Source organism: Macrosteles quadrilineatus, unplaced genomic scaffold (genome assembly GCF_028750875.1).
Source record: "Macrosteles quadrilineatus isolate MER2022 unplaced genomic scaffold, UCM_ALF_1.0 Scaffold_1__1_contigs__length_201487025, whole genome shotgun sequence".
Lineage (NCBI taxonomy): Eukaryota > Metazoa > Arthropoda > Insecta > Hemiptera > Cicadellidae > Macrosteles > Macrosteles quadrilineatus.
In genome coordinates, this window is record NW_026542594.1 from 81,899,907 (window position 1) to 81,915,180 (window position 15,274).

Below are 15,274 nucleotides of genomic sequence, written 5' to 3' on the forward strand. Positions count from 1 at the left end.
GGTATAATCACACGTGTCGAATCATCCGATTGGGGCACACCCATTGTGCCGGTTGTCAAACCCAATTGTTCAGTCAGAATATGTGCTGACTACAAGGTAACTTTGAACAAAGTTATTAAAGACAAACATTATCCTATACCTCGGACAGGGTGTCCACATTCTGGAAAGTCAGGGATAGTCATGGAAAACAATTCTGGTCATTGAAAGTCATGGAAATAGGCAAAAGGTCATGGAAATTCCCCATGATGGGAACTATTCAATGCTCTAGTCCGCCGTAACTCCAACTACTGTAGCATTTTTCAGGATTTTTCAAAAATTTTCGACAATTCAATTTATTACAGTTGTATTATTTTATGATTTTTGAGTTTGTATTAGTTCATTGTTGTACCATTGTACTCCATTGTTGTCTGTTAATACATATTTCAGTAGTTTCTGCAAAATCTAGGCAGTTTTATTTGTGTGTGTTTGTTATATTATAATTTGAGTAAAGTTCGTGAGTCATGGAAATCGATGGTAAATGGTCATGGATAGTCATGGAAAGTCATGGAAATTAATGACAAATTTTCTGTGGACACCCTGCTCGGATCGATGATATCATGTCAAAGATGCATTGTGAAACGATGTTTTGTACTCTTGATATCAGTAACGCATACTTGCACTTGGAGATGGTCGAAGACAGTGCCATCATGCGAACAATCAGGACTTATAAAGGGCTGTTTAAAGTGAACAGATAAATGTTTGGAGTAAAAGTGCCTTGTTATGGCAAAGATTCATGGACAAAACATTACATAACTTAGAAGCGTACAATGTTTCTTTGACGACGTAATTGTTGAAGGATCAAACCGGGAACAGCTTCTTCGCCAACTGGAACAGGTGTTTGAATGACTGAAGTTAAATGATTTGAGGTTAAATAGAGAAAAGAGTAAGTTTTTTCAGGCCAAAATTGAGTACTTAGGTCAAGTGACCGATAGCAAAGAACTACACAAGTCAGATGCTAAAATACAGAGCATTTTAAAATGTACGAGGGTTGTTTTTTTTTCAACCTCCGATCGCTCCGTGCAGACGCTACGCGGGAGGCAGAAGGCGGGCATGCGCCGTAGGCGATTGCGCAACTCTTCCACTACAGCTGTTGCCATTGTTGACATTCGCGTGTCAGTTGGCGAGGTGCTACAGCAACATAAACATGGCTGCCACCATTGATGCTCCCGCTAAGTGTGAATTGCGAAGTGTTATTCGTTTTCTACAGGCTGAAGGCCATAGTGCTGCAGAAATCCATCGGAGAATGAGTCGTGTGTATGGGGAAAACTTTATGAGTGATGGTGTTGTGCGTGAATGGTGTCGAAAGTTTAAAGACGGCCGTAATGATGTGCACGATGAAGGGGGACAAGGACGCAAATCTGTCATTTCAGATGACCTGATCAACGTGTTGACAGAATGGTGAAAGGAAACCGCAGATTCACCATTACTGCTTTGTCTTTGGAATTTCCTTATGTTTCAAGGTCAACAAGATCAATTTTACCATTTGTGGTACTGATCTATAAAAACAAAAAATGGGTAAAAATGTACATGTATAGTTACTTGTGACTTGCGGTCGAAGTAACTCGCCGTCACAGTGCGATCTACAAAATGACTCGCGGTCATGGCTTGATCGTCGGTATGACTCGCGGTCACGGCGTGATCATTGGTATGGTTTTGCGGTCACAGCGCGATCGTCAGTATGACTCCGATGTCACATTGCGATCATCGGTATGACTCGCGGTCACGGCGTGATCATCGGTATGACTCACGGTCACGGCGTGATCGTCGGTATGACTCACGGCCACGGTGTGGTCGTCGGTATGACTCACAGCCACGGTGTGATCGTCGGTATGACTCGGCGGTCACGGGGTGATCGTCAAAATGACTTGCGGTCACAGCGCGATCATCGAAATGACTTCGCCTCCTGCGATAGCATGAACATCTCTAGCGATAGCCGCGTCATCGTCACTCGCAAAGTGGCAAAATTGCCGACGATTGGATCAAACCTCTTCCCGAAAAATTCCCGAAATTTCAGGACTTGTCCATCCCTAAAATTTACTAAAAAAATATTACTTTTGGGTAGTAAAATAATAAATTTATTTAAAAATTTACTATAAAACTCAAAAACAGTAATTAACACAAACATTGCTTATACATACTTACTTACTCTTATTCCCATGGCCATGGATACCCTAGGTGGTATTTGGCCTCGCCAATAAGTTGCCTCCATCTCTCCCTGTTCTCTGAATCTTCTTTCCTTGCTCTCAATCTTTGCAAATCTTTCTTCACCTGTTCCTTCCATCGATTCTTGGGACTTCCTTGGGGTCTTCTTCCTGGTGGGTATTGTCTCCATACTTCTTTTATTAGTCTGCCATCTTCCCTCCTCCATACATGGCCAGCCCACCTTAGTCTTCTGCTCGTTGTTTCTCCTACTATGTCTGGGGAATGGGGGAATGGTACATGTCCCTTATTTATTCAACTTCAGTTTGTGTATCCTGATACAATGGCATGTCCCTATTAACCAAGTATTAGCAAGTTTTCAAAATATTCCTTCCACACATTAAGAATTTTATTTCTTTCTGTAGTGATACTTCCATTCATTTTAACGCCATATGAACTTGGTGTGTATCCCTTCTTGAAAATGTTAATTGTCTTGTAAAAGTCCCTAGGGTTTTTAGGAGTTATTTGCTTCAGCTCTTTCTAATAGACTGTTAATATAATCCCTCTTCTTTTTTCTTAACATTTTGGTAGATTCATTTTGTATCCTGCTAAACAACATTCTGCTTTCTTCAGTTTGTGTTTCCAACCACATCCTTTTGTTTGATGTTCCTTCTTCTATTTAAACCCTACATTCTTTATCAAACCAAGGTGTTTTCTTTACTTTCTTTTTCTTTCCGAACACTTCCTTAGCTGTTTCTTGTACAAGCTTTTTTTAAACTTCCCATCTTTGATTTACACTCGTTTCTACTTCATTATCCACATTCATTATCTACACATTCCTTATGGTATCCATCTACATATTAATAGGCAAGCATGTTTCTTTAAAACCTTTTTTCTCAGCTCGTGTGCATCGCAGGGAAAATCTACGCATACTGTTTTTCCTGTAGTTGTGCAGAATCTCTTTAAAAATTAAAATCATATATAGGCCTAAGCACAAAAAATGAATTTTAAATTAAAAAAAAATAACATGGGCTTTATGGGTTGCTATGCTGGTGACTCAATAACAACGAAATATCAACAGAAAATCAAAACAAATGGAAGAAATTATACAATCACACTATTTACTACACTACACTATTTACAGCGTGTGGTGAAAATAGAGAAGCCTGTACCTTTGATTTACAACTAGACACTCCATCCCTATGTTAAGTTGTCGCGAGTGATAATTAAATTCGTCGTAGTTGATGTGGGCCACCAACAGATTGTGCTGATCTTGATGACTAATTTCTCTAAAATACACGATGATTTTTACCAAGTCAAACTTATGGAATGACTTATTAAGAGGGGATCACATAATTTTTCCGAGTTTTCAACTGTCCGAGTTTGTAAAAAATTACAAAATATTTTAAAAATCAGCTGTCCGAGTTTTGATAAATAACTAATAATATTTAGATAAATCAACTGTCCGAGTTTTCATTTGTCCGAGTTTATTAAATTATTTTTAAAAAATATCGAAATATCAAGTGTCCGAGTTTTCAACTGTCCGAGTAGAGTCGATAATCAAAAATAGGACACGGCGCGCCTAGACTGACGTCTCAGGCGCCTGGTCAGAAGCCGATGTAAACCTCTTCTGCGAAGAAGTCTGGCATTGTGCGAGAGATCCTCACGTCGACTTAAGAAAAATTATATTATATCTTTTTTTATATCATCAACAAGTTTGGTTGGTAAGGTTAGGTTAAGACAGTTTAATTTTATCATTAAACATTTACAAATTAATTTTATAATTAAAAATCTATATATAAAGCCCAAAGTACCCATGAACTTTTGAGAAAACTACAAGTCACACCCCCATAAACCATATACTTAAAATGTTCGTCATGACGAGAAACCTTGCGCAAACTATCCATTATTTCATACATTGCCCTTTAAGGTCGTAATTCCTTTCTAAAGGGAACTTTCCATATATCTAATGTTAAAAATATCTCAGCTGTACTTTTTTGTTTGTATTACTGTATTCTGTTTTGTTTATTTCAGCTTAACTTAACCAATCAATAATTTATTAATACGTATAAAGTCAAACGGAGGTGAAGCTCGTGGGTAACAGCTAGTTATAAGTAAACCTTCATTTTAGTCCAGTCAACGAAGCTGAATGAGTGGGAAAAAATGGTGTAGTCCCGGATTTTTGCACAGTTGTAGGGGATACCCTCCTGAACAACATACTAAAAGTCCTGACTGATGGGGTGTGAGCTATGGGGTGGAGGGGGGTGTTAATGCACAATTTTTCGGTTTTCTGTAAATATCTCGAAAACAGTGCCCTCTAGCGGTAAAATGTACTTATACAAAAATGAAGAGCATTAAATTTCCAACAATAATGCTCATTACATCGTGTTCCTAAAATCAACACTTAACGAGATACATGGGTCATAAGAAAAAAACATTCAGAGCAACTAGTATTATTGTGGTAAAGTGATTGTTTTATACTACATCAAGTTATATAAACTGATAAAAATGTGCTTAATACTCGTCTATGCAGTACAGCTGTTGAAAAAATTGAGGGGAGAGGAAGTCGGGCCGGACTGGAAGCTGAGAGACCAAACAGTGGTAACCATAATAACATACTGTAATATTAAAACTAAATTAAACTTGCAGAAAATTGTATTACACTTGTCTTTTAACCCAGTAACCTAACACATTTTACCTTGCATGAAATGGGGTAGTAGGTTTCTTACGTTGTTTGTAATAGTACCGAGATGCTAAATCCAAATTTTCGACCTCGGCAACCTCCCGGATCACCTCCAAAAACCTTAAAAATTGGCGGAATTTTGCACTATTTTTACGTTTGTCCGATTTTGACCCTGAAGCATCACTTTTTCATAGAAAACTACCGTAACCATTTTAAAAGTACATTAGATTACCTATCATTTAAGACCAAAATGGTTAATATAGGCCTAATAGTTTTCAAGATATGGCACAGCAAATAATAAATAAAATTACCAAATTTTGAACTTTTTTAAGTTTGGCTAACGTTAACCCTTAAGCATAACTTTCTCATTATTTTTTATTAAAACAACCATAATTACTTTAAAACTACAGAGAACGCATACCCTGTGAAACAGTATGAGCGGGTCAATAGTCGCCTTTATATTGCCAACAGTCACAGTATTAACTTCAGAAGAAAGAGATACAACTACTTAATTCTTCCTTTTGTATCTGACTTATTCATATTTTCCTCATAAAACTCTCAACATCGCTTCCTTGCCAATATCTCTAGCCATATGACAGTTGACAGTTTCCCTCCAACAATTCCACTGCTTAAGAACATTATAACATCAGTATTAGGGAATGGAGGGTGACAAAGTAACCAGTCACACAGCTTCTCTGTATCCGCTTCAACTCGAGTGACTCGTGAGGGTCTTATTTCCACATGCTGCTCATTTGTATGTGCCTTAACATTGTAGTAGGCCTACTCCTCAACCTCAGCACTTATATTCTACAAATAAATTATATCGTTCCTAGTGTCCATCGGGTGAGCACGGTGTCAGTTATACCACGGTCCCGAGTCAAACCTACATAGCTTTTCATTAAGCAAATGAGCACCTGCTCTATAGTCCTCTATAGTCTGTTTATTGAGATCCATCTTGTTTCCTTATTTGAACATATCCTGCAGGCACAGATGCGAACACTTGGCTAAAGCTATGGTTCCACAGGATGCGGAATCTCCGCCGTGCGGTGCGATTTTTTCCGCTGCGGAATTAAAACGACACTGGTTTAATGGAGTTCCCATGTATGCGGTTCCACTGACTAGCGATTCCCAGGGTGTCTACCAACCGGGAAATCCGGGAAAACCGGGAATTGTACTTACATTTTTACTGGCCATGAAATGTACGGGAATTGTCCTTAAATTCCTTAAATATTTCAGGAATTTAATTTCCTTAAATTCCTTAATTGTCCTTTTTTTCCTTAAAAAGGAAAAAAAGATGAAATAGGTAACTATAGGCCTGTTGCTATTGTTCCTGTTCTGTCTAAAGTTCTTGAAATAGTTATTGGTAAACAGTTAATGCAATACTTAGAATCAAATCAACTCCTTTGTACAGAACAGTTTGGATTTCGTAAAGGGCTTTCAACGACACATGCCATTACTTCCTTGGTTGATGAAATTCTCGACTGTTATGAAAATAAGGATTTTGCTGCAATTACATTCTGTGATCTTAGTAAAGCTTTCGATCGAGTATCACATGAAATTTTGTTAAAAAAATTAGAATATTATAACATTAAAGGTAAAGTGTTAGGGTCAATCCATATCAAGTGATCCAGAAATAAAAGAATTGGTTGCTTGACCATTTTTTAAAATAAATAATAATTTTATCCTAGATACCTCTATCAATTCTGGGTTCAAAAGTTATTTTAATTTTTTTTTATCTCTTTTGTTACTTCTACGGCGGCCATTTTTGTTTTGCGGAACACGCAAATTTTTGCTCATGTAAGGGTTTGCGTTAACTTGCACAACTCGGTAACCATGAACACTAGAGTGATGAAACAAAAAGCATTTTAATCTGGAAGAAACAGCCTAAATATTATGTTCAGTACATATTTATTAAAATGTGTATCAAAAACAGTTTTAAACCCATCTCAACATTTCATAAGAAAACGGAAAAATTTCAACTTTTGAAGGCGTATTACCATTGGAACGAATAAAATCTCAGACTTGATTTTTTTTGTGTGTGTAGCAACTCAGTAGAACTGTTTGTATTTCAAATATCAACCATGAGACTTAATTCCTTTAAAAGTTATCATTTTTCAAAAACTGAAATTTTTTGAAAAATTCAAATTTTGAGTCTCAATATCTTTGTTGGGACAAAGTTAAAAAATTTGAATTTTTTACCAAAAACCCCTCTTATGGTTGTTATACTGCTGTATGAATTTCATCTTTGAGATTTACTTTTAAGCTAAGTTACAGTATCATGAAAATCACAAAAACCCCATAAGCTCGGCCAACGTGGCTAGTACTGTAGGTAGCTTAAAGATTAATTTATAGGTGTAGGTAATTATTTTATTTAATGTAAACTTATCTTAATGTACATTTCGAAAATCCAAAACAGATTTTTAACTTAAACTTTGTGCCCAAAGTACAAATTAGGCCTATATGTACCGCTACGGTACTAAAAATAAATAAAATCCTTCTAAATTTTAAGTTTTATTCATCATTTAACTTAAATAAAACTTAGTTAATTCTATTTATATTGAGGTCTTAAAATTTATTTTCCATTTAGATTTAATGTACCGTAACCTGTATAACACAAATCAATAAAGTGTTTATTGTGGTATTTTGAAAAAAAATAACTCATATTCTGTGGGAACTGATACAGTCTCCAGTACCTACAAGAAGTCGTAAATGAGTCACAAAACACAGTTTTTCTTAACAAAATAATTCATTTTGATAACAGATGAAGAAATCACTCAACACTACAACAACAATCACCTTGACCGATTTGAGAACTGTTTAAAGATTACTGGAACAAGAAGCTTCCATTGTTTTATTCCTGTACCGGACAGTAGTAATGTTAGGCGCTTTGTAACCTCACTAGCAACTGAAAGCTGTAAAAATTACACTTCATACCAAAGACTCTATTGCATTTGTGTATGACAGTGGTGGGTGGCAGAGGTGATTTACATCAGTTATCAAAATAAAGATCCAGCAGGACCAACAACCAACCGCCTTTAAAACAAATTAGAAAGACCAAGCTTGGGTGCCTATAAACAAAGTTTTGAGAAAATTAAATCTCTTTTAACTGAAAAAAACCACTGGAAGGACAAACCCAAACTGAATGAAGAAACATCCAAACTTCCTAATTAGCATGACCAAAGTAGAACAAAAAAACACTAACAAGTAAAAAAAGTTGTATACTTTAAGAACTTGTCTTTCAAACAGCTTTTGTATGTGAAATTTCTAATATTCTTTATTAAAATGAAAGTGGTTCAATAAATTAATAAATGAGTTCAAAATATTTGGGCCTATTGAAAAAAGGTGTAAACCTGAATAAAAATAATCTGATAAAAAGTTTTTTTTTAATTTCACATAAGACAAGAAATTTGCAAGAAAAGGCTATACATTACTTTAAAGTAAGTTCGGTAAGTTTACATTAAATAAAATAATTACCTACACCTATAAATTAATTTTTAAGCTATCTACAGTACTAGCCGCGTTGGCCGAGCTTATGGGGTTTTTGCGATTTTCATGATACTGTAACTTAGCTTAAAAGTAAATTTCAAAGATGAAATTCATACAGCAGTATAACAACCATAAGAGGGGTTTTTGGTAAAAAATTCAGATTTTTTAACTTTGTCCCAACAAAGATATTGAGACTCAAAATTTGAATTTTTCAAAAAATTTCAGTTTTTGAAAAATGATAACTTTTAAAGGAATTAAGTCTCATGGTTGATATTTGAAATACAAACAGTTCTACTGAGTTGCTACACACACAAAAAAAATCAAGTCTGAGATTTTATTCGTTCCAATGGTAATACGCCTTCAAAAGTTGAAATTTTCCCGTTTTCTTATGAAATGTTGAGATGGGTTTAAAACTGTTTTTGATACACATTTCAATAAATATGTACTGAACATAATATTTAGGCTGTTTCTTCCAGATTAAAATGCTTTTTGTTTCATCACTCTAGTGTTCATGGTTACCGAGTTGTGCAAGTTAACACAAACCCTTACATGAGCAAAAATTTGCGTGTTCCGCAAAACAAAAATGGCCGCCGTAGGAGTAACAAAATAGATAAAAAATTTTTAAAATCACTTTTGAACCCAGAATTGATAAAGGTATCTAGGATAAAAATATTATTTATTTTAAAAATGGTCAAGCAACCCCTGTTGGATAACTTGATATGGATAGACCCGTTAGATTTATTTAGATCTTATTTGTCAAACAGAACACAGTATGTAGTTTTGGGAGAGGATGCATCATCTATTAAGCCTGTGTATTGTGGAGTTTCCCAAGGATCTGTGCTTGGGCCTCTGTTGTTTTTGGTAGTAGTTAATGATTTAAGTGTTAATATCCCTGCAAATATTGTATTATATGCCGACGACACAACCATCATTACTAGACATGCAGATCATGAACAACTTTTGGTTGACTCTATGCATAATCTAAAGCTAGCTGAAAACTGATAAATTTCTAATAATCTTCTTCTAAATAATGATAAGACAAAAACTGTTTTGTTTAACATTCGTGAAGTACACAGTAGGCCAATGGATGAGAGAAATCCAAAATTTTTAGGATTAACTTTTGATTCTACTTTGACCTGGCATGACCATGTTATAGTTTTAAAAAATAAACTGAGTTCAAGTATATTTGCTCTTAAACAATTATGTGGCGAACTAGAACGGCCTTCTCTCATACAGGCATACTATGGACTTTTTCATAGCCATATAAGCTATGGGTTGCTTGTTTGGAGGTCTTCTGCTCATGCAAAAGAAATTTTCAATTTGCAGCAAAAGGCAATTAGGGTAATAGCTGCTGTAGATAGGCACCATGATTGCACTGAATTTTTTAAAGAATACCAAATATTAACACTGTTTTCTCTATTTATTAAGCAATGCCTGTTATACTTAAGACCACAATTAGATAAGTTAGATTATAGGAGAGATATACACTGCCATAATACTCGCCATAAATGTAATATAAATCTTCCTTATGTTAGACTTGCTAAAACTGATAAAAAACCATTAATTTTAAGCAGTAAATTTTACAATAAGTTACCAATAGCCATAAGATTACTTAATGATAAGGATTTCAAGATTAAAATAAATAACTTTCTTTGTAATCAGCCATTATATTCAATAGAAGATTATATGTCAAGAACACTGACTCCACTAGATTTCAATTAATGTTATATTTTATGACTAATTTGACGTGCCAATGTATTTGTATGGAATATTAACTGGCAAATAAAAATCTCATTCTCATTCTCAATGCCAGACAATGTCCTTAAATGTTTGATGGGCCATAATTTTATTGATCGCTAGTTGGTTAGGAGCACATAAAAGGTTTATCAGATGTTTGTTTACATTTTCATAATTTATTACTAGAGTAATTATGCAATAAAAATCCCATTAACAATCTCAAACCCATTAATATTTTATCACAATCAAGTGTCAAGTCAAGTACTTCCAAGAACTGTTGACTCAGCAGCTAGCTCATAAAAGTTGTATCACTTTTATTCCTTTACAACTTCTTTTTTTATTACTAGGGTAATTATTATTAGATCCCAAACCTATTTTATCTTGAAAATAATAGCTTTATAATGGCTGTTGTAAGTTAACCCTTTTTTATGGACATTTTATCTTTCAATTGACAAAACCACAAGCATTGTTGTTTGCATTAATGTTTTATCACTATGTAGGCCTGCTTGGTTTCAAATTATGTCATTGCATTTTCTGTATCTTTGTCTTATATTGTTGGCTATTCAGGTTTCAATGTTTTTTGTTTCCCATATATTTATTTATTGAGTTGTATGCTTTAAGCAATCAAAATCTTATGAACTAGAATGATGATAGTAACTTTGCTGCTATTATAACCTCATTGTTTGTTACTCAGTTTATATAGGCCCTCCTAAATAATTAGGTCTAGGCCTGGGTATTTTGATTCTTGAAAGAGCTGTATAATATATTAAGAAAATGTAATTGAGCCTAAGATAAACAACTAATGATAGCTATGTGTCGATATTAACTTTACAAATGAAAATACAATAATCTTACTCTGTGCTTATTGCTTATTAATAGCCGCTTACCATACCTTGATTTTGTACTAAGAATTGAGTAACAATATGCATTAAAGATTTTTTTTTCAAAAGTAGTCGAGATCCTAACGTTGTGCCAGGGCGAATCATGCCAAATTAATCCGCCTGGATCGGATAAGCTATGTTATGAAGTTTACGTGATGGATGGAGATATTTGTCGCTATCGCAGGAGACAATGATTGCGTTTCTCTGTTACACTATAAAAGCTTTACCTAAAGTATAGGTAGGCCTATGTTTGTTTACTTTCAATAAATTTCTATTTTGTAATTTTTAACTTTTATCTATTATTATTTACTTTTCTCTCTGGTACAACTACAGTGAATAACAAGATTAATACAGTTTGACAAATCAGGAAAATTATTCGGTAGGCCTAATGACACCGACAAAGGTTACGGCAAAGTGTCCTTAAATGTACGGGAATTGTCCATGAATTTTTTATCCAGAATGTAGTAGACACCCTGGATTCCGCATCCCGAAATTTCCGTTCCGCATGGCGGAGAAATCATACTGGTCTGAGAGCAGTAGCAGTGCGGATTCCGCCAGCGGAGAAGAGCCATCAAATATTGTGACCGTGCAGTTTCGGATCCTTAATGGTGTCACCCGCTGGGGGCTAGGAGGATTAACATTAATGTTTTATCTTCCTAGGCCAGAGGCCACATTGGTTATAAATACGGCCCTATTATTATGCAACCAGTTTTGACTGCGCCTTCACACAATCCACGAGGACAGTTAATGCAACCTGCATGACTGAAGACAATTCTTTTACTTGGTAGGTTGGTAGATAATTTATATCGATCGGTCAAGTAAAATATAATAATAGTGTTAGTTTAGCTGTTGTAAACTACTCGAACTATAGGTTTGAACAAATTTTCATAATAAAAAACGTATTTTAATTCTCATATAAATATTATATTGTCATGATAGGGGACCTGTGTGGCTGAGCCTGTCACACTATCGCGGGCCCGTGTGCCGGTAAAATTTACCTAAAATCCCGGTCAAGGCTCACGGGACCCCTTGCTCGCGGGCCCCTTAACCCCGCTAACGTCGCCACTGATTCTTAGTTTGTTTAAATATTACAATGAGTTGTTTTACATTTTGAGCTTTTTAGATGCACCTAATATATACTAAGTTATTACCAAGATAGGACAGTAACGGACTAATTAATTTACTCGCCAAGCTCTAAATGACCTTCATTGTTTTAAATTACTCATCCTCATTGTGCACTCTTCACATGCTGCCTCAGTCGACAACACAGCAGCGAAGCCTTGTTAATACTTCTGTGTGTATGTTGCCTAATCATATTCACTTTGTTCACAGATACACCTCTAAACCTGTCCAAGGATGCAGGCTGACGACTGCATAGCCTGGCAATAGCCTCCTGTCTGTGCCTTGCTTCAGCTGAATGGTTCTACATGCAGCCTTCCTTCATTCTCTACTCTGTGTTCTCTCATGTGTAAATATGTTATTGTACATGAACAAATTAATACTTTACGTTACTATTTTATATGATTTAAACATAACTATAACACTATTAACATTTGGTATACTCCATTAATTATATAAGAATCCTTAAAAATTACTGTATAATCATGATGAAATTACTTTTTAGCGAATTTCCCATATAGGCAATATTAGCGAATTCCCCATATAGGGAATAAGCTATTACCGTAGTACTCATGGTAAGACCTGGACGCAGAACCGATTTTACCAATTTACTTTTTTGTTTTGAGGTCCCTAGAAGCCAAAAACGCCACCCGTTTAAATTCATATATATATATATTTATATATATATTTTTATATTTATTTATATATATATGTGTCCGTTAGCACGATAACTCAAGCAAAAATGATACGATTTTGATGAAATTTAGCATAAACGTGTAAACCTACATTCATTCAAACGAGTTCGCAACCAGCATGATCGGACTATGGGAACGGGGATTTATGGGGGGTTTATTGGGGTAAAAAAAGGTTTTTCCCATTTTTGACCCTAAAAACACAAAATTTCACAATTCCTTTCCAAACCATTTTGTAGAGCTTAAAAAAAACAAATAATTTAGTATATTGAAGCGTTATTGTGCGCCTAATGGTTACGGAGAAAATTCCAAAAAATTGTAAATTTAAAATTCCTATGTTATTCTTAATAATAGTTAAGGGGAATAAATCAACTGTTGTAGTTTGCTTGTTTATGAACATATTTTGATGGAATTTGGAAAATACATGAATTTTTCACTAAACTATTAACATTTTACAACAAAAAACACTTTTTTACCCTCCCTGTTGCAGCAAACCTAAGTACAGTACTCGTTAAACTAATTCTATTTAAATCCTACTAATATTATAAATGAGAAAGTTTGGATGTATGTTTGTGACAAGTGAACGCGAAAAATACTGGTCGGATTGGGCTGAAATTTGGCATGATGATAGCTCACATTCCCGATTAACATATAGGCATATTCTTATTTCAAAAATCCTTTCGGGCTCCGCCCCAGTGGCTCTGGAGTTTCCCATGTTAACCTTATGAGAAATGGAATTATTGGATATTAACAGCTGTTTCAATTAAACAAGTTGGTTCTGTTCTATGATGTTCAATAGCATTAAAGTTACAAGGATTACCAACAGGGTGCAGCACTATTATTTCTTTTACATTTATGACAACAGCTAATTTGCAACCAAAAGGTGAGTGAGCGTAGCGAACGAACTTCAACCTGGAGGCGAGTTAGCGTAGCGAACGAGTTAACCTGAAGGCAAGTGAGCGCAGCGAACGAGCTCCAACCTAAAGGTGAGTGAGCGTAGCGAACAAACTTCAACCAGGACGTGATTGAGCCATGCGATCGAGATAATCTTGGAAGAAGTTAAACGGGGCAAAGCCCGCGGGTTACAGCTAGTACGGAATAAATGTGATATATTTAAGGAGGCATTTTAGTGTAAATCCAATCAGGCAAATGGAAATTCGCTTAGTCTGCAGGTTTGCTGTGGCAGGGGTATTTTTCAATTCCACCAATTTTTTTTATGAATTGCTTATGCTATGCTACACCAACCCTTATCTTTATGTTCTCAGACAAAGCAATTTAAAGGTCAATAATTGAGGTTTTTCAAGTAAAGAAAAAATAATCCAGCAATGAAAAATTCTTACTAGCCAATAAAAATTTAAACCCCTTTAAACACATTAAAAAATATTACATCAAAGGAAAATAAAGAAATTATAAACAAATATCAAAAAGAAAATTTTATTATTAGTGGTGTGCCTCAATCAATTGAAACTCGAGGGACGAGGTAATATTGTGACAACATAATCGTCTTCTGTGATCTCAGAAAAATATTACAAAACGTTTAAGAAAGAAATTGTAAAATTTTATATTTTGAGCATGAAAATTGAAGAACCATGTTCCCTCAGATCATGCTGGTTTGTTAACTCGTTTGTACCAAATTTCATCAAACTCGGATGATTTTTATTTTTACTGTGATTACAGATACATACACACATACACATATATCGTACATACATACCTATATATATATATATATATATTTAGGGCCTATATGAATTTGAACAAATGGTATTTTTTACTTCTGGGAACATCACAATGAAAAAAATATCAACCCCAAGTTTGGGTCTTACATTGAGACCTTCGGTAATAGCTTATTACCTTTATGAGTAATTTGCTAATTATAATTAAATGATCCATTATTCAAATAAAATTTTGAATGAGCTAAATACAGCCTAGTTTCTGTTGATAATAATTCAACAGTAGTGGGCAAAGTAATATGATTGAAACTCAGCTGTTTTGCTAACAAATTAACAAAATCAAATCAAGTGAACAAAACACTACTTTGACGCCAACTGTAGACAGTGGTTTTTAGCGAATTTCCCATTTAGGGAATAAGCTATTACCGTAGTACTCATGGTAACACCCGGACCCGGGACCAATTTACTTTTTCGTTTTGAGGTCCCTAGAGGCCAAAAACACCATCCGTTCAAATTCATATATATATATATATGTGTCCGTCAGCACGATAACTCGAGCAAAAATGATCCGATTTTGATGAAATTTGGTACAAACGTGTAAACCTACATTTATTCGAATGAGTTTGCGAATCAGCATGATCGGACTATGGGAACAGGGGTTTATAAGGGGTTTTATGGGGTAAAAATAGGTTTTTCCCATTTTTGACCCTAAAAACACAAAATTTCACAATTTCTTTCCAAACCATTTTGTAGAGCTCAAAAAACAAATAATTTAGTATATTGAAGTGTTATTATGCGCCTAATGGTTGCGGAGAAAAAATTGTA

The 15,274-nt window shown here is 34.9% G+C and overlaps 1 protein-coding gene across 1 annotated transcript in view; it reads left to right on the forward strand.

Annotated features, from left to right (window-relative positions):
- LOC128983677 (protein hairless-like) overlaps window positions 1-13,547 on the forward strand; it is a 99,946-nt gene extending 86,399 nt beyond the window's left edge. The window contains exon 5 of the mRNA XM_054403073.1: window positions 12,298-13,547. Within this exon, the coding sequence (XP_054259048.1) occupies window positions 12,298-12,332 (35 nt within the window). The 3' untranslated portion in view covers window positions 12,333-13,547. The remainder of the gene's footprint in view (window positions 1-12,297) is intronic.
- Window positions 13,548-15,274: the final 1,727 nt, after the last annotated feature.